The 21,039-nt window shown below is 35.4% G+C and overlaps 2 protein-coding genes across 3 annotated transcripts in view; both read left to right on the top strand.

Moving 5' to 3' along the window:
• The window catches only part of LOC143231917 (cytokine receptor-like), a 259,166-nt gene that overhangs the window by 165,012 nt on the left and 73,115 nt on the right, over positions 1-21,039 (top strand). The gene's annotated exons all lie outside the window — the stretch shown is intronic.
• On the top strand, positions 4,215-5,899 carry LOC143231857 (uncharacterized). Its single transcript, XM_076466597.1, has one exon. The coding sequence runs from the start codon at positions 4,329-4,331 to the stop codon at positions 5,211-5,213; it is 885 nt and encodes a 294-aa protein (XP_076322712.1). The 5' UTR covers positions 4,215-4,328; the 3' UTR covers positions 5,214-5,899.

Genomic DNA, 21,039 nt, shown 5'->3' with positions numbered 1-21,039 from the left:
CTACGATAGCCGTCCCTAATTTAGCAGTGTAAGACTAGACGGAAGGCAGCTAGTCATCACCACCCACCGCCAACTCTTGGGCTACTCTTTTACCAACGAATAGTGGGATTGACTCTCACATTTTTACGCCCCCACGGCTGTGAGGGCGAGAATGTTTGGTGCGACCGGGATTCGAACCCGCGACCCTCGGATTATGAGTTGAACGCCTTAACAAGCTTGGGCATGCCGGGCCTAGTAAAAGTGTTAATACCCATTCCAGCCATCCTGAGATATAAAGCTACACAATGAACTATTTATACTCTGGTCACCTCGAGTATCGAAACCCAATTTTTAGACTTACCGCTTAGCCACCGAGATCTTCCGTAGGACCATGACAGAGAAAAAGAAAATATTTTTGTTAATATAATAAAAAAAGCAGCACAGATAGCCCATTATATAGCTTTGTGCTTAACTTCAAAGAAACAAACTTAAATAACAATAATTAAAAGCTTTATGTACATGCATTTATAAATGTCTAGAACTTTTTTTTTACCCAAATATTATTTCAATGTATACTATGAAATATACGTCTAATTTAGTTTGGGTTCATACGTTAACTGGCCAAATATTAGAAACTCTATTTTTATAGCGTGTTGGACAACTGTGTGCATTAATCGTCAGTTGAACTGTCGTGACATAGATTCTAACAGTTCCTGGGGTAATAATGTTTGAGTTTTAGCCGTATTAACCTTACTTAAACAGTACGCCTCACATATTCTCAAATCATTAACGTATGAGGATTGTACTTACGCTCTTAAAACAAATCATAAGTAATATAGCGGATGGCTGCATCGTCGTGTTACCTTGATAATTAACGGGTAGCATCCACGGACGTTTAAATATTTGCGTGATGTAATATAATCATTCAGGTAAGCCAAGGAATATAGTCTGTCTTATGAAAATGTACCCAAAATCATTACTTTATTTTCAGCAACGTAGACAGTGAAAGTAGCATACGAGGGTTCCAAGGTTGAATTGAATTCTCATCATACGACACATTTCAAACAGTCAAATCCTAATGGTTTGTGCACGACTTATAGAAGCACCTTTCTGTTTGCAGCTGAGACTTATGGTTTACATTGTTTTTGTTGCAATAGGTCATCCTGGTCCATGTCATTCATCAGTTTTTGTCTGTTAGTCTTTATAGTTTTCGTTAATTTTCTTATATTCTTATCTCACATTAGGTTTCCGGTCCAGAGTTTCTCCTACTTTACACACTTGTACAGAGTTTTCTTCCGCGTCAAATAGTTTCACGAAGTGAATGCATTTAAATTCCAATGTTCATTTTTGCTTGATGTTGTTTGCTAGAGGCTTCAACACATCGATCTCCGATAACAAAACCTCCTTGAAGTAACACATCTTCAACTTTTCCGATTTCTTTGAAGAATAAAACACACAGAAACGGTTTGTGATATTTGAAGAGTCGTTATAGTCAAGAGAGGTACATTTTATCTGATTACTCATCAAATACTAGGACAAAAATTAGTCTTTTAGTTAACGAGTAATCGTGTCGGGATTCACATCTACAGAACACATACTTAATTTTTTCAATCACATAAACTCTATACATCTCAACATTAACTTCACATGTGAACAAGAAGAAAGCAATCAAATATCATTTCTTAACCTCAAAATTACAAGAACTGACACACAATTTAAAACAGAAATCCACTGAAAAATCACTCATACTGGACTATACATTCCTCGGGACTCAGCACATGAAACAAAACAAAAACTCAACATACTAAGAAACCAAATAAACACAGCCATAAAATTATGCTCACTAGATAAAATTAACGACGAATCAGACAAAATAAAATAATACTTTATCAACATCAATAAGTTTCCTCCACATACCATGGAAAACATTATACGCACACACCTACACAAAAAGCAAAATCAACTAACAAAGGTAAATATATCCCACAAATTAAAAAATCACGAAACCATATACTGCTGAATACCATATATTCCCGACATCAACAGAAAAATAACCAATATTTTGCAAAAACTAGTAACAAAATATGACATTCCACTTAATAGTAAATTTATTCAAAAATCAGGCACAAAACTGAGGTCTATACTATGTAAAATCTACACTGACAAACACAACACCAACATTATTTATAAAATACAATGTGATAACTGCCACGACTTCTATATTGGAAAAACAAGTAGAAAAATGGACACCAGATACAAAGAACACAAAAAGTCACCTTCACACGTTTTCGAACACTGCAAATCAAACAAACACAACATAACCATGAAAAACACCCAAATATTAAATAAAGAAACAAACATAAACGCAAAACTAAAGAAGCCTTACTTATACAACAACTGAAGCCCAAAATAAACCAATACAAAGGAACACCTTTATACCAATATTAAAAAATATAATCAAACATCTAAGCATACCCTCTACATTCCTACACTCAGTTACACAACCCCCTTCAAATATGTGGTTAGCTATCGGTCAGTTACCTCTTTCTTTCTTTGTGAACCTGACGATGACCGAAGAAGGTCAAAACGTTGTTCGCTCCTCTACATAAAAAATTTTCTCAACTCATACCAGTCGTTTTAACTTATATATTTTTTCTACAAGTGGGTTTTCTCGTCATCACGGACTCAAGAGTTTGTTAAATAAGTGAATCAGCAACAGATATCTTTAACCAGTTGTTTAACGCCTTTTGGTTAGTGAACTTGCTTTGAAAAATTCTGTCTGCCTGTCAGAAGTTCCATGTTTAGAAAACGACATCTCTATGATCATAATGCACATCAACATTTTCGTAATGCATTTTCAATATCATATATCGACTGTAGATCGATATAAATCTCATAGAGGTAAGTAAAATGGCGCAATAAATCAGTTTATAAAAGTCAGTCAGTATCTTTTATCACGAATTGTTAAACAAAATGCTAAAAAATAACGTTATTTTATTAACAGTTTATGTATACCAAGAAGAAATTATTAAATTAAATAGCGCTGGCAGATTCTTAGTTAAGAATATTAAATATGTTTAAAAAGTTCTTTAACGAAATTTCTATTCAAATTCAAGGTTCTACAAGATTAAGCCGTTTAATCAGTGATGACGAGAAAACCACTTATAGAGAAAAATATATATGTAAAAAACGGCTGGTTTGGGATAAAAATTTTCTCAATCCAAACCAGCCGTTTTTACATATATATTAAGCCGTTTAATTAGTTACACTAAAATATTACTGTGGAATTTAAGACCTTTACTTATAAAATTCTTGAACCGCTTATTTTAATATATTACGTGCCCAATTTTAATATATTTTGTTCCAATATTATAAATATTCGTGTAAATTTGGCAAAACCCTTGTAAGGTCTCATTTAAAGTACTTTGTACAGTTTTGGGCTTCCTTCTTCAAGAGGAATATTGAATTGTTGGAGAGATACTAGAATGCTACCTGCGATGATGGGATTGTTTAACGAAAAGAGACTAAAATCTTTAAATTTATTTTCTCTTGAGAGGAGAAGGATCAGAGAGGGTTTTATTGAGGTGTTTAAGGTTATTCATGGTATTGGTAATACAGATCCATCAAACTTTTCTGTGTTTATGACAAAGTGTCATAAATTCAAATTTTGGCAGCGGAAGACTCGTTTGCAGTTGAAGCAGTATTACTTTTTAAACAGGGTGGTTGACTTTCGGAGCGGCCTGGCATGACCAAGTGCGTAAGGCGTGTGACTCGTAATCCGAGGGTCGCGGGTTTGCGCCCGCGTCGCGCTAAACATGCTCGCCCTCCCAGCCGTGGGGGGCGTATAATGTTACGATCAATCCCACTATTCGTTGGTTAAAGAGTTGGCGGTGGGTGTTGATGACTAGCTGCCTTCCCTCTAGTCTTACACTACTAAATTAGGGACGGCTAGCACAGATAGCCCTCGAGTAGCTTTGTGCGAAATTCCAAAACAAACAAACAAACAAAAAAGACTTTCGGAATGACCTGCCTTCAAGAGTGGGAGAGGCAGAAAAATTTACTGAGCTCAAGAAAAGATTGGTTCAATACAGGAGTAGTAAGATGTGGTTCTACTTGAGAGTTAAAAAGTACAGTCTCGATGGGCTATTAAGTTTCTTTTTTGTCCCTTTAAAATTTTATGAATTTTATTTATTAAAAAAAAAAAACAATTTTGATATGGAAAGAAGCAATTGCCGTAAGAGGACACCTCTGCCTGTAAAGTGAACTGAATTTATGGGTAACGTTACGTTTAGGCTATGCGTAAATAACACGTTGAAGTAAATTTATTGCTGTTATCAATTCTTTTACTAATGACTAATCAACAAGGTTCAAGCCAGGATGGTGAAGACTTCAAATTGAAAGGTAATAATGAATCGTTCTGTTCAAGACTGAACTCTGTGTTTGATGGGTTAACTCCAATAGAAAAACAACACAGAGAATGGGAGACTATGCAAAGCAGTAAATGTAGGAACTGGTTAAAACCAGATCCGGAATCATTAGAAGACGTAGAATTTTCTCCTAATGATAAGTTTGTAAGACCACGTGGATTTGCGCCTAAGAAGAGAAAAATTGATAATAAAACCATGCCAGGTTTTAAAAGACATCCAGAAAAATGGACTAAGTATTCGTTAACTGATGTATCGTCATTTGAAATGTCTGACGAGTCAAATTCACAAGTAGCATTGTCCTTCTTAAAACAACTAAAAAAAGAAAAAAGCAAAGGAGAAAACGAAAAATTACCAGTAGCAGACGTAAATGCGAAAATAATTTTTCAAAAGCCCGCCAATAGACCTCCAAAAAGTTTGAAGAAGAAAGATGATGTTAATGAAACCACATGCTATGGGAATTCTAACACTACGAGTGATACAGTCAGTGATACTATGGAAACGTGTAATAATTCCAGTGTTTCTGGAAAATTTCTTATGCCAGAATGTGTTGTGGGGTTACCATCAAGTACAAAGTGTAACAAGAGACGGAAGGATGATGGTTCTTGTAGTCGTCATGCAGGTCACCTGGTGAGTCTGGATCACTTGAATGAGTATGAAGGGGAAGCTGAAGAAGCAGGAAATGAAGATTCTTCTTCTATAGAAAACACATTCATATCTGTTGGGAAAAGAAATTATAGATATGGGTGTGATGAAGATGGTAAATCTGACAAATTAAATTTGTTAAACATGGAAACTGAAGATGTGTAATTTGTATTTAGTTATTACAAAAAAGGGGTGTGGGTATCCCATCTGATTGACAATTTCACATTTATCCAGCATGACACAAAAGTTTTCTTTAGTGGTTAACAGAATTCATTTTTCAGTTATAGTTCCTTTTTAGTTTTATGTAAAATGCATAATTTGCCATTAGAACTTCCACTTGAGACACTGTTTTAAATGCAGCTCCAACACAAGATGTCCTGTTTTTAAGATAAACTTGCAGAATCTTTTCATTGTTGCTATATATGAGAATGAACCATCTTTTCCATTTGTTTGTTTTTACACAAAAACTTAGAGTTACTTGAATGAAAACAGACTTGAAATTCAAAAGCTAATTTCATTTTCTTTTGTATTTATAAAAACTCGTTTTTATGTATTTCTGTTTTCTGTTGTTTGTAATTTTGTCTCTGTTAGTTGCATAATGACTAGATGCAGATGTTTTCATACCACCCACCCATATATACATATGTAAACTTAATGTTGGCTTTACCGATGTGAGCGCTGATGTTTGTATATTATTACCAGTGGTTTTTGTTGAAATTCATTGTGACTGTATCATAATGCTTTTACTTTTATTAAGATGTAAAAAAAAATTGTAGCTTTAACTAAATGAATTTTCTTATATTTGTGGAGTGATCTGATTTGTAAAACAAATAAAAAATATGAAATCTTTATATTTGAAGTCAGTCTTATATCTGCAGGCTTGAATAAAATGTTTATGTAACTGTTATGAAGTATTGTATGAGCATGGAAAATAGTTCTTGAGAATTATGAGTTAGATTTCATAGTCTCAGTGAGTCGCTGAAATAAAATACATTTGTTTAGGTTAGCTGTGAGCTTGAAATGTGTATATTTTCAAATTGAATTTAAAACAGTTATACAATTATGAAAGTTTTTTTTTTTATATCTAGTTTCCGTGAAATACGGAACATTTCCTAAAACCAGTCACTGTATTATCTTCAGATTTAGTATTTCCCTCAGTCATTTGTTTATGAAATGGTTGATTCTGTGAATTTCAATTTGAAAATTTTCATTTGATCAGGTAAAACTTACTTTAAATTCTATAGTGTTCATACTAAACAGTAAATAATAGTAGTAGACACAAGGAAAAAGAAATAAACATGGACTTTCCTTAATGGAACTTTGTTGTTTATTATTTATGAATAGTAGTGTTTTTTAATTTGTCAATGATCCAGTGTAATATTTGGAAAGACTGGAACTTGTAATAACTAAGCCGAAAGTTAGAAAATATGTGTCCATAAGTTAATGTATTGGAAAGAGCCACTAACATATATTAACATAGTGAAAGAGAGTAGAGATGAGCCACTAACATATATTAACATAGTGAAAGAGAGTAGAGATGAGCCACTAACATATATTAACAAAGTGAAAGAGGGTAGAGATGGGCCACTAACATATATTAACATAGTGAAAGAAGGTAGAGATGGGCCACTAACATATATTAACATAGTGGAAAGAGGGTAGAGATGGGCTACTAACATATATTAACATAGTGAAAGAGGATAGAGATGAGCCACTAACATATATTAACATAGTGAAAGAGAGTAGAGATGAGCCACTAACATATATTAACAAAGTGAAAGAGGGTAGAGATGGGCCACTAACATATATTAACATAGTGAAAGAAGGTAGAGATGGGCCACTAACATATATTAACATAGTGGAAAGAGGGTAGAGATGGGCCACTAACATATATTAACATAGTGAAAGAGAGTAGAGATGAGCCACTAACATATATTAACATAGTGAAAGAGAGTAGAGATGAGCCACTAACATATATTAACAAAGTGAAAGAGGGTAGAGATGGGCCACTAACATATATTAACATAGTGAAAGAAGGTAGAGATGGGCCACTAACATATATTAGCATAGTGAAAGAAGGTAGAGATGGGCCACTAACATATATTAACATAGTGAAAGAAGGTAGAGATGGGCCACTAACATATATTAACATAGTGAAAGAAGGTAGAGATGGGCCCACCAACATATATTAACATAGTGAAAGAGGGCAGAGATGGGCTACTAACATATATTAACATAAAGTGGAAAGAGGGTAGAGATGGGCCACATAACATATATTAACATAGTGAAAGAGGATAGAGATGGGCCACTAACATATATTAACATAGTGAAAGAGGGTAGAGATGGGCCACTAACATATATTAACATAGTGAAAGAGAGTAGAGATGAGCCACTAACATATATTAACATAGTGGAAAGAGGGTAGAGATGGGCCACTAACATATATTAACATAGTGAAAGAGAGTAGAGATGAGCCACTAACATATATTAACATAGTGAAAGAGGGTAGAGATGAGCCACTAACATATATTAACATAGTGAAAGAGAGTAGAGATGAGCCACTAACATATATTAACATAGTGAAAGAGGGTAGAGATGGGCCACTAACATATATTAACATAGTGAAAGAGGATAGAGATGGGCTACTAACATATATTAACATAGTGAAAGAGGATAGAGATGGGCCACTAACATATATTAACATAGTGAAAGAGGATAGAGATGGGCCGCTAACATATATTAACATAGTGAAAGAGGGTAGAGATGGGCCACCAACATATATTAACATAAGTGAAAGAGGATAGAGATGGGCCACTAACATATATTAACATAGTGAAAGAGGGTAGAGATGGACCACTAACATATATATAACATAGTGGAAAGAGGGTAGAGATGGGCCACTAACATATATTAACATAGTGAAAGAGGATAGAGATGGGCTACTAACATATATTAACATAGTGAAAGAGGATAGAGATGTAAATACTAACATATATTAACATAGTGAAAGAAGGTAGAGATGGGCCACTAACATATATTAACATAGTGGAAAGAGGGTAGAGATGGGCCACTAACATATATTAACATAGTGAAAGAGGATAGAGATGGGCCACTAACATATATTAACATAGTGAAAGAGGATAGAGATGGGCCACTAACATATATTAACATAGTGAAAGAGGGTAGAGATGGGCCACTAACATATATTAACATAGTGGAAGAGGGTAGAGATGGGCCACTAACATATATTAACATAGTGAAAGAAGGTAGAGATGGGCCACTAACATATATTAACATAGTGAAAGAAGGTAGAGATGGGCCACTAACATATAATAACATAGTGAAAAGAGGATAGAGATGGGCCACTAACATATATTAACATAGTGAAAGAGGATAGAGATGGGCACCTAACATATATTAACATAGTGAAAGAGGATAGAGATGGGCTACTAACATATATAACATAGTGAAAGAGGATAGAGATGGGCAAGCTAACATATATTAACATAGTGAAAGAAGGTAGAGATGGGCCACTAACATATATAAACATAGTGAAAGAGGGTAGAGATGGGCCACTAACATATATAACATAGTGGAAGAGGGCAGAGATGGGCCACTAACATATATTAACATAGTGAAAGAGGATAGAGATGAGCCACTAACATATATTAACATAGTGAAAAGAGGATAGAGATGGGCCTACTAACATATATTAACATAGTGAAAGAGGATAGAGATGGGCCGCTAACATATATTAACATAGTGAAAGAGGGTAGAGATGGGCCACTAACATATATTAACATAGTGAAAGAGGGTAGAGATGGGCCACTAACATATATTAACATAGTGGAAAGAGGGTAGAGATGGGCCACTAACATATATTAACATAGTGAAAGAGGATAGAGATGGGCTACTAACATATATTAACATAGTGAAAGAGGGTAGAGATGGGCCACTAACATATATTAACATAGTGGAAAGAGGGTAGAGATGGGCCACTAACATATATTAACATAGTGAAAGAGGATAGAGATGGGCCACTAACATATATTAACATAGTGAAAGAGGATAGAGATGGGCTACTAACATATATTAACATAGTGAAAGAGGATAGAGATGGGCCGCTAACATATATTAACATAGTGAAAGAAGGTAGAGATGGGCCACTAACATATATTAACATAGTGAAAGAGGATAGAGATGGGCCACTAACATATATTAACATAGTGAAAGAGGATAGAGATGGGCCACTAACATATATTAACATAGTGAAAGAGGGTAGTAGAGATGGGCCACTAACATATATTAACATAGTGAAAGAGGATAGAGATGGGCTACTAACATATATTAACATAGTGAAAGAGGATAGAGATGGGCCACTAACATATATTAACATAGTGAAAGAGGATAGAGATGGGCCACTAACATATATTAACATAGTGAAAGAGGGTAGAGATGGGCCACTAACATATATTAACATAGTGAAAGAGGGTAGAGATGGGCCACTAACATATATTAACATAGTGAAAGAGGGTAGAGATGGGCCACTAACATATATTAACATAGTGAAAGAAGGTAGAGATGGGCCACTAACATATATTAACATAGTGAAGAGAAGAAGGTAGAGATGGGCCACTAACATATATTAACATAGTGAAAAAGAAGGTAGAGATGGGCCACTAACATATATTAACATAGTGAAAGAAGGTAGAGATGGGCCACTAACATATATTAACATAGTGAAAGAAGGTAGAGATGGGCCACTAACATATATTAACATAGTGAAAGAAGGTAGAGATGGGCCACTAACATATATTAACATAGTGAAAGAGGATAGAGATGGGCCACTAACATATATTAACATAGTGAAAGAAGGTAGAGATGGGCCACTAACATATATTAACATAGTGAAAGAAGGATAGAGATGGGCCACTAACATATATTAACATAGTGAAAGAAGGTAGAGATGGGCCACTAACATATATTAACATAGTGAAAGAGGGTAGAGATGGGCCACTAACATATATTAACATAGTGAAAGAGGTAGAGATGGGCCACTAACATATATTAACATAGTGAAAAGAAGGTAGAGATGGGCCACTAACATATATTAACATAGTGAAAGAGAGGATAGAGATGGGCCACTAACATATATTAACATAGTGAAAGAGGGGTAGAGATGGGCCACTAACATATATTAACATAGTGAAAGAGGGCCACCAACATATAATTAACATAGTAGAGATGGGCCACTAACATATATTAACATAGTGAGTGAAGAGGATAGAGATGGGCCACTAACATATATTAACATAGTGAAAGAGGGTAGAGATGGGCTACTAACATATATTAACATAGTGAAAGAGGATAGAGATGGGCCACTAACATATATTAACATAGTGAAAGAGGATAGAGATGGGCCACTAACATATATTAACATAGTGAAAGAGGGTAGAGATGGGCCACTAACATATATTAACATAGTGAAAGAGGATAGAGATGGGCCACTAACATATATTAACATAGTGAAAGAGGGTAGAGATGGGCCACTAACATATATTAACATAGTGAAAGAGGGATAGAGATGGGCCACTAACATATATTAACATAGTGAAAGAGGGATAGAGATGGGCCACTAACATATATTAACATAGTGAAAGAGAGGGTAGAGATGGGCCACTAACATATATTAACATAGTGAAAGAGGATAGAGATGGGCCACTAACATATATTAACATAGTGAAAAGAGGGTAGAGATGGGCCACTAACATATATTAACATAGTGGAAGAGGGATAGAGATGGGCCACTAACATATATTAACATAGTGAAAGAAGGTAGAGATGGGCCACTAACATATATTAACATAGTGAAAGAGGGTAGAGATGGGCCGCTAACATATATTAACATAGTGAAGAGAGGTAGAGATGGGCCACTAACATATATTAACATAGTGAAAGAGGGGTAGAGATGGGCCACTAACATATATTAACATAGTGAAAGAGGTAGAGATGGGCCACTAACATATATTAACATAGTGAAAGAAGGTAGAGATGGGCCACTAACATATATTAACATAGTGAAAGAGAGGTAGAGATGGGCCACTAACATATATTAACATAGTGAAAGAAGGGTAGAGATGGGCCACTAACATATATTAACATAGTGAAAGAGGGATAGAGATGGGCCACTAACATATATTAACATAGTGAAAGAGAGATAGAGAGCCACTAACATATATTAACATAGTGAAAAGAGGGTAGAGATGGGCCACTAACATATATTAACATAGTGAAAGAAGGATAGAGATGGGCCACTAACATATATTAACATAGTGAAAGAGGGTAGAGATGGGCCACTAACATATATTAACATAGTGAAAGAAGGGTAGAGATGAGCCACTAACATATATTAACATAGTGAAAGAGGGTAGAGATGGGCCACTAACATATATTAACATAGTGAAAGAGGATAGAGATGGGCCACTAACATATATTAACATAGTGAAAGAGGGATAGAGATGGGCCACTAACATATATTAACATAGTGAAAGAGAGGATAGAGATGGGCCACTAACATATATTAACATAGTGAAGAGAGGATAGAGATGGGCCACTAACATATATTAACATAGTGAAAGAGGGTAGAGATGGGCCACTAACATATATTAACATAGTGAAAGAGGGTAGAGATGGGCCACTAACATATATTAACATAGTGAAAGAGGATAGAGATGGGCCACTAACATATATTAACATAGTGAAAGAGGGATAGAGATGGGCCACTAACATATATTAACATAGTGAAAGAGGGATAGAGATGGGCCACTAACATATATTAACATAGTGAAAAGATGGGTAGAGATGGGCCACTAACATATATTAACATAGTGAAAGAGGGTAGAGATGGGCCACTAACATATATTAACATAGTGGAAAGAGGGTAGAGATGGGCCACTAACATATATTAACATAGTGAAGAGGGATAGATATATTAACATAGTGAAAGAGGATAGACATATATTAACATATATTAACATAGTGAAAGAGGTAGAGATGGGCCACTAACATATATTAACATAGTGAAAGAGGGTAGAGATGGGCCACTAACATATATTAACATAGTGAAAGAGGGATAGAGAGATGGGCCACTAACATATATTAACATAGTGAAAGAGGATAGAGATGGGCTACTAACATATATTAACATAGTGAAAGGGGATAGAGATGGGCCACTAACATATATTAACATAGTGAAAAAGAGGATAGAGATGGGCCACTAACATATATTAACATAGTGAAAGAGAGGATAGAGATGGGCCACTAACATATATTAACATAGTGAAAGAGGGATAGAGATGGGCCACTAACATATATTAACATAGTGAAAGAGGGTAGAGATGGGCTACTAACATATATTAACATAGTGAAAGAGGATAGAGATGGGCTACTAACATATATTAACATAGTGAAAGAGGATAGAGATGGGCCGCTAACATATATTAACATAGTGAAAGAAGGTAGAGATGGGCCACTAACATATATTAACATAGTGGAAAGAGGGTAGAGATGGGCCACTAACATATATTAACATAGTGGAAAGAGGGTAGAGATGGGCCACTAACATATATTAACATAGTGAAAGAGGGTAGAGATGGGCCACTAACATATATTAACATAGTGAAAGAGGATAGAGATGGGCCACTAACATATATTAACATAGTGAAAGAGGGTAGAGATGGGCCACTAACATATATTAACATAGTGAAAGAAGGTAGAGATGGGCCACTAACATATATTAACATAGTGAAAGAAGGTAGAGATGGGCCACTAACATATATTAACATAGTGAAAAGAAGGTAGAGATGGGCCACTAACATATATTAACATAGTGAAAGAAGGGTAGAGATGGGCCACTAACATATATTAACATAGTGAAAGAGGATAGAGATGGGCCACTAACATATATTAACATAGTGAAAGAAGGTAGAGATGGGCCACTAACATATATTAACATAGTGAAAGAAGGTAGAGATGGGCCACTAACATATATTAACATAGTGAAAGAAGGTAGAGATGGGCCACTAACATATATTAACATAGTGAAAGAAGGTAGAGATGGGCCACTAACATATATTAACATAGTGAAAGAAGGTAGAGATGGGCCACTAACATATATTAACATAGTGAAAGAGGGGTAGAGATGGGCCACTAACATATATTAACATAGTGAAAAGAGGGTAGAGATGGGCCACTAACATATATTAACATAGTGAAAGAGGGATAGAGATGGGCCACTAACATATATTAACATAGTGAAAGAGGGATAGAGATGGGCTACTAACATATATTAACATAGTGAAAGAGGGTAGAGATGGGCCACTAACATATATTAACATAGTGAAAGAGGGTAGAGATGGGCCACTAACATATATTAACATAGTGAAAGAAGGTAGAGATGGGCCACTAACATATATTAACATAGTGAAAGAGAGGATAGAGATGGGCCACTAACATATATTAACATAGTGAAAGAGGGGTAGAGATGGGCCACTAACATATATTAACATAGTGAAAGAGGGTAGAGATGGGCCACTAACATATATTAACATAGTGAAGAGAGGATAGAGATGGGCCACTAACATATATTAACATAGTGAAAGAGGGTAGAGATGGGCCACTAACATATATTAACATAGTGATTAAGATAGAGAGGGTAGAGATGGGCCACTAACATATATTAACATAGTGAAAGAGGGATAGAGATGGGCCACTAACATATATTAACATAGTGAAAGAGAGGATAGAGATGGGCCACTAACATATATTAACATAGTGAAAGAGGGTAGAGATGGGCCACTAACATATATTAACATAGTGAAAGAGGATAGAGATGGGCCACTAACATATATTAACATAGTGAAAGAGGATAGAGATGGGCCACTAACATATATTAACATAGTGAAAGAGGATAGAGATGGGCCACTAACATATATTAACATAGTGAAAGAGGGTAGAGATGGGCCACTAACATATATTAACATAGTGAAAGAGGGTAGAGATGGGCTACTAACATATATTAACATAGTGAAAGAAGGTAGAGATGGGCCACTAACATATATTAACATAGTGAAAGAAGGATAGAGATGGGCCACTAACATATATTAACATAGTGAAAGAGGGATAGAGATGGGCCACTAACATATATTAACATAGTGAAAGAGGGATAGAGATGGGCCACTAACATATATTAACATAGTGAAAGAGGGATAGAGATGGGCCACTAACATATATTAACATAGTGAAAGAAGGTAGAGATGGGCCACTAACATATATTAACATAGTGAAAGAGGGTAGAGATGGGCCACTAACATATATTAACATAGTGAAAGAGGGATAGAGATGGGCCACTAACATATATTAACATAGTGAAAGAGGGATAGAGATGGGCCTACTAACATATATTAACATAGTGAAAGAGGATAGAGATGGGCCACTAACATATATTAACATAGTGGAAGAGAAGGTAGAGATGGGCCACTAACATATATTAACATAGTGAAAGAGGGTAGAGATGGGCCACTAACATATATTAACATAGTGAAAGAGAGGGTAGAGATGAGCCACTAACATATATTAACATAGTGAAAGAGGTAGAGATGGAGCCACTAACATATATTAACATAGTGAAAGAGGGATAGAGATGGGCCACTAACATATATTAACATAGTGAAAGAGGGGATAGAGATGGGCTACTAACATATATTAACATAGTGAAAGAGAGGATAGAGATGGGCCACTAACATATATTAACATAGTGAAAGAGGATAGAGATGGGCCACTAACATATATTAACATAGTGAAAGAGGGTAGAGATGGGCCACTAACATATATTAACATAGTGAAAGAGGGATAGAGATGGGCCACTAACATATATTAACATAGTGAAAGAAGGTAGAGATGGGCCACTAACATATATTAACATAGTGAAAGAAGGTAGAGATGGGCCACTAACATATATTAACATAGTGAAAGAGGGTAGAGATGGGCCACTAACATATATTAACATAGTGAAAGAGGGATAGAGATGGGCTACTAACATATATTAACATAGTGAAAGAGGGATAGAGATGGGCCACTAACATATATTAACATAGTGAAAGAAGGTAGAGATGGGCCACTAACATATATTAACATAGTGAAAGAGGGATAGAGATGGGCTACTAACATATATTAACATAGTGAAAGAGGGATAGAGATGGGCTACTAACATATATTAACATAGTGAAAGAGGGATAGAGATGGGCCACTAACATATATTAACATAGTGAAAGAAGGTAGAGATGGGCCACTAACATATATTAACATAGTGAAAGAGGGTAGAGATGGGCCACTAACATATATTAACATAGTGGAAAAGAGGGTAGAGATGGGCCACTAACATATATTAACATAGTGAAAGAGGATAGAGATGGGCCACTAACATATATTAACATAGTGAAAGAGGGATAGAGATGGGCCACTAACATATATTAACATAGTATAGAGATGGGCCACTAACATATATTAACATAGTGAAAGGGATAGAGATGGGCCACTAACATATATTAACATAGTGAAAGAAGGTAGAGATGGGCCACTAACATATATTAACATAGTGAAAGAGGGTAGAGATGGGCCACTAACATATATTAACATAGTGAAAGAGAGGGTAGAGATGGGCCACTAACATATATTAACATAGTGAAAGAGAAGGATAGAGATGGGCACTAACATATATTAACATAGTGAAAGAAGGTAGAGATGGGCCACTAACATATATTAACATAGTGAAAGAGGGTAGAGATGGGCCACTAACATATATTAACATAGTGAAAGAGGGATAGAGATGGGCCACTAACATATATTAACATAGTGAAAGAGGATAGAGATGGGCCACTAACATATATTAACATAGTGAAAGAGGGATAGAGATGGGCCACTAACATATATTAACATAGTGAAAGAAGGTAGAGATGGGCCACTAACATATATTAACATAGTGAAAAGAGGATAGAGATGGGCCACTAACATATATTAACATAGTGAAAGAGGATAGAGATGGGCCACTAACATATATTAACATAGTGAAAGAGGGTAGAGATGGGCTACTAACATATATTAACATAGTGAAAGAGGGATAGAGATGGGCTACTAACATATATTAACATAGTGAAGCCACTAACATATAGAGGATAGAGATGGGCCGCTAACATATATTAACATAGTGAAAGAAGGTAGAGATGGGCCACTAACATATATTAACATAGTGGAAAGAGGGTAGAGATGGGCCACTAACATATATTAACATAGTGAAAGAGGGTAGAGATGGGCCACTAACATATATTAACATAGTGAAAGAGGGTAGAGATGGGCCACTAACATATATTAACATAGTGAAAGAGGGATAGAGATGGGCCTACTAACATATATTAACATAGTGAAAGAAGGTAGAGATGGGCCACTAACATATATTAACATAGTGAAAGAAGATAGAGATGGGCCACTAACATATATTAACATAGTGAAAAGAAGGTAGAGATGGGCCACTAACATATATTAACATAGTGAAAGAGAAGGTAGAGATGGGCCACTAACATATATTAACATAGTGAAAGAAGGTAGAGATGGGCCACTAACATATATTAACATAGTGAAAGAGGATAGAGATGGGCCACTAACATATATTAACATAGTGAAAGAAGGTAGAGATGGGCCACTAACATATATTAACATAGTGAAAGAAGGTAGAGATGGGCCACTAACATATATTAACATAGTGAAAGAAGGTAGAGATGGGCCACTAACATATATTAACATAGTGAAAGAAGGTAGAGATGGGCCACTAACATATATTAACATAGTGAAAGAAGGTAGAGATGGGCCACTAACATATATTAACATAGTGAAAGAAGGTAGAGATGGGCCACTAACATATATTAACATAGTGAAAGAAGGTAGAGATGGGCCACTAACATATATTAACATAGTGAAAAAGGTAGAGATGGGCCACTAACATATATTAACATAGTGAAAGAAGGTAGAGATGGGCCACTAACATATATTAACATAGTGAAAGAGGGTAGAGATGGGCCACTAACATATATTAACATAGTGAAAGAGGGATAGAGATGGGCTACTAACATATATTAACATAGTGAAAGAGGGTAGAGATGGGCCACTAACATATATTAACATAGTGAAAGAGGATAGAGATGGGCCACTAACATATATTAACATAGTGAAAGAGGATAGAGATGGGCTACTAACATATATTAACATAGTGAAAGAGGGTAGAGATGGGCCACTAACATATATTAACATAGTGAAAGAGGGTAGAGATGGGCCACTAACATATATTAACATAGTGAAAGAAGGTAGAGATGGGCTACTAACATATATTAACATAGTGAAAGAGGATAGAGATGGGCCACTAACATATATTAACATAGTGAAAGAGAGTAGAGATGAGCCACTAACATATATTAACATAGTGAAAGAGGGTAGAGATGGACCACTAACATATATTAACATAGTGAAAGAGGGTAGAGATGGGCCACTAACATATATTAACATAGTGAAAGAGAGTAGAGATGGGCTACTAACATATATTAACATAGTGAAAGAGGATAGAGATGGGCCACTAACATATATTAACATAGTGAAAGAGGGTAGAGATGGGCCACTAACATATATTAACATAGTGAAAGAGGATAGAGATGGGCTACTAACATATATTAACATAGTGAAAGAGGATAGAGATGAGCCACTAACATATATTAACATAGTGAAAGAGGATAGAGATGGGCCACTAACATATATTAACATAGTGAAAGAGGATAGAGATGGGCTACTAACATATATTAACATAGTGAAAGAAGGTAGAGATGGGCCACTAACATATATTAACATAGTGAAAGAAGGTAGAGATGGGCCACTAACATATATTAACATAGTGAAAGAAGGTAGAGATGGGCCACTAACATATATTAACATAGTGAAAGAAGGTAGAGATGGGCCACTAACATATATTAACATAGTGAAAGAGGGTAGAGATGGGCCACTAACATATATTAACATAGTGAAAGAGGGTAGAGATGGGCCACTAACATATATTAACATAGTGAAAGAGAGTAGAGATGGGCCACTAACATATATTAACATAGTGAAAGAGGGATAGAGATGGGCCACTAACATATATTAACATAGTGAAAGAGGGGTAGAGATGGGCCACTAACATATATTAACATAGTGAAAGAGGATAGAGATGGGCTACTAACATATATTAACATAGTGAAAGAGGATAGAGATGGGCTACTAACATATATTAACATAGTGAAAGAAGGTAGAGATGGGCCACTAACATATATTAACATAGTGAAAGAGGGATAGAGATGGGCTACTAACATATATTAACATAGTGAAAGAGGGATAGAGATGGGCCACTAACATATATTAACATAGTGAAAGAGGATAGAGATGGGCCACTAACATATATTAACATAGTGAAAGAAGGTAGAGATGGGCCACTAACATATATTAACATAGTGAAAGAGGATAGAGATGGGCTACTAACATATATTAACATAGTGAAAGAGGATAGAGATGGGCCACTAACATATATTAACATAGTGAAAGAGGATAGAGATGGGCTACTAACATATATTAACATAGTGAAAGAAGGTAGAGATGGGCTACTAACATATATTAACATAGTGAAAGAAGGTAGAGATGGGCCACTAACATATATTAACATAGTGAAAGAAGGTAGAGATGGGCCACTAACATATATTAACATAGTGAAAGAAGGTAGAGATGGGCCACTAACATATATTAACATAGTGAAAGAAGGTAGAGATGGGCCACTAACATATATTAACATAGTGAAAGAAGGTAGAGATGGGCCACTAACATATATTAACATAGTGAAAGAAGGTAGAGATGGGCCACTAACATATATTAACATAGTGAAAGAAGGTAGAGATGGGCCACTAACATATATTAACATAGTGAAAGAAGGTAGAGATGGGCCACTAACATATATTAACATAGTGAAAGAGGATAGAGATGGGCTACTAACATATATTAACATAGTGAAAGAGGATAGAGATGGGCCACTAACATATATTAACATAGTGAAAGAGGATAGAGATGGGCCACTAACATATATTAACATAGTGAAAGAGGGTAGAGATGGGCCACTAACATATATTAACATAGTGAAAGAGGGATAGAGATGGGCCACTAACATATATTAACATAGTGAAAGAGGGTAGAGATGGGCCACTAACATATATTAACATAGTGAAAGAGGATAGAGATGGGCCACTAACATATATTAACATAGTGAAAGAGGATAGAGATGGGCCACTAACATATATTAACATAGTGAAATAGGGTAGAGATGGACTACTAACATATATTAACATAGTGAAAGAAGGTAGAGATGGGCTACTAACATATATTAACATAGTGGAAAGAGGATAGAGATGGGCTACTAACATATATTAACATAGTGAAAGAAGGAAGAGATGGGCCGCTAACATATATTAACATAGTGAAAGAAGGTAGAGATGGGCCACTAACATATATTAACATAGTGAAAGAGGATAGAGATGAGCCACTAACATATATTAACATAGTGAAAGAGGGTAGAGATGAGCCACTAACATATATTAACATAGTGAAAGAGAGTAGAGATGGGCTACTAACATATATTAACATAGTGAAAGAGGATAGAGATGGGCCACTAACATATATTAACATAGTGAAAGAGGGTAGAGATGGGCCACTAACATATATTAACATAGTGAAAGAGGATAGAGATGGGCTACTAACATATATTAACATAGTGAAAGAAGGTAGAGATGGGCTACTAACATATATTAACATAGTGAAAGAAGGTAGAGATGGGCCACTAACATATATTAACATAGTGAAAGAAGGTAGAGATGGGCTACTAACATATATTAACATAGTGAAAGAAGGTAGAGATGGGCCACTAACATATATTAACATAGTGAAAGAAGGTAGAGATGGGCCACTAACATATATTAACATAGTGAAAGAAGGTAGAGATGGGCCACTAACATATATTAACATAGTGAAAGAAGGTAGAGATGGGCCACTAACATATATTAACATAGTGAAAGAAGGTAGAGATGGGCCACTAACATATATTAACATAGTGAAAGAAGGTAGAGATGGGCCACTAACATATATTAACATAGTGAAAGAGGATAGAGATGGGCTACTAACATATATTAACATAGTGGAAAGAGGGTAGAGATGGGCCACTAACATATATTAACATAGTGAAAGAGGATAGAGATGGGCCACTAACATATATTAACATAGTGAAAGAGGATAGAGATGGGCTACTAACATATATTAACATAGTGAAAGAGGGTAGAGATGGGCCACTAACATATATTAACATAGTGAAAGAGGGTAGAGATGAGCCACTAACATATATTAACATAGTGAAAGAAGGTAGAGATGGGCTACTAACATATATTAACATAGTGAAAGAGGATAGAGATGGGCCACTAACATATATTAACATAGTGAAAGAGAGTAGAGATGAGCCACTAACATATATTAACATAGTGAAAGAGGGTAGAGATGGACCACTAACATATATTAACATAGTGAAAGAGGGTAGAGATGGGCCACTAACATATATTAACATAGTGAAAGAGAGTAGAGATGGGCTACTAACATATATTAACATAGTGAAAGAGGATAGAGATGGGCCACTAACATATATTAACATAGTGAAAGAGGGGTAGAGATGGGCCACTAACATATATTAACATAGTGAAAGAGAGATAGAGATGGGCTACTAACATATATTAACATAGTGAAAGAGGATAGAGATGAGCCACTAACATATATTAACATAGTGAAAGAGGATAGAGATGGGCTACTAACATATATTAACATAGTGAAAGAG

Source organism: Tachypleus tridentatus, chromosome 1 (genome assembly GCF_004210375.1).
Source record: "Tachypleus tridentatus isolate NWPU-2018 chromosome 1, ASM421037v1, whole genome shotgun sequence".
Lineage (NCBI taxonomy): Eukaryota > Metazoa > Arthropoda > Merostomata > Xiphosura > Limulidae > Tachypleus > Tachypleus tridentatus.
The sequence above is the reverse complement of the archived record's forward strand: the minus strand, read 5'-3'. Positions and strand labels throughout refer to the sequence as shown.

Bases quoted from the DNA above. Each gene is read 5' to 3' on its own strand.
- LOC143231857 (XM_076466597.1), top strand. From the start codon at position 4,329: ATGACTAATCAACAAGGTTCAAGCCAGGATGGTGAAGACTTCAAATTG.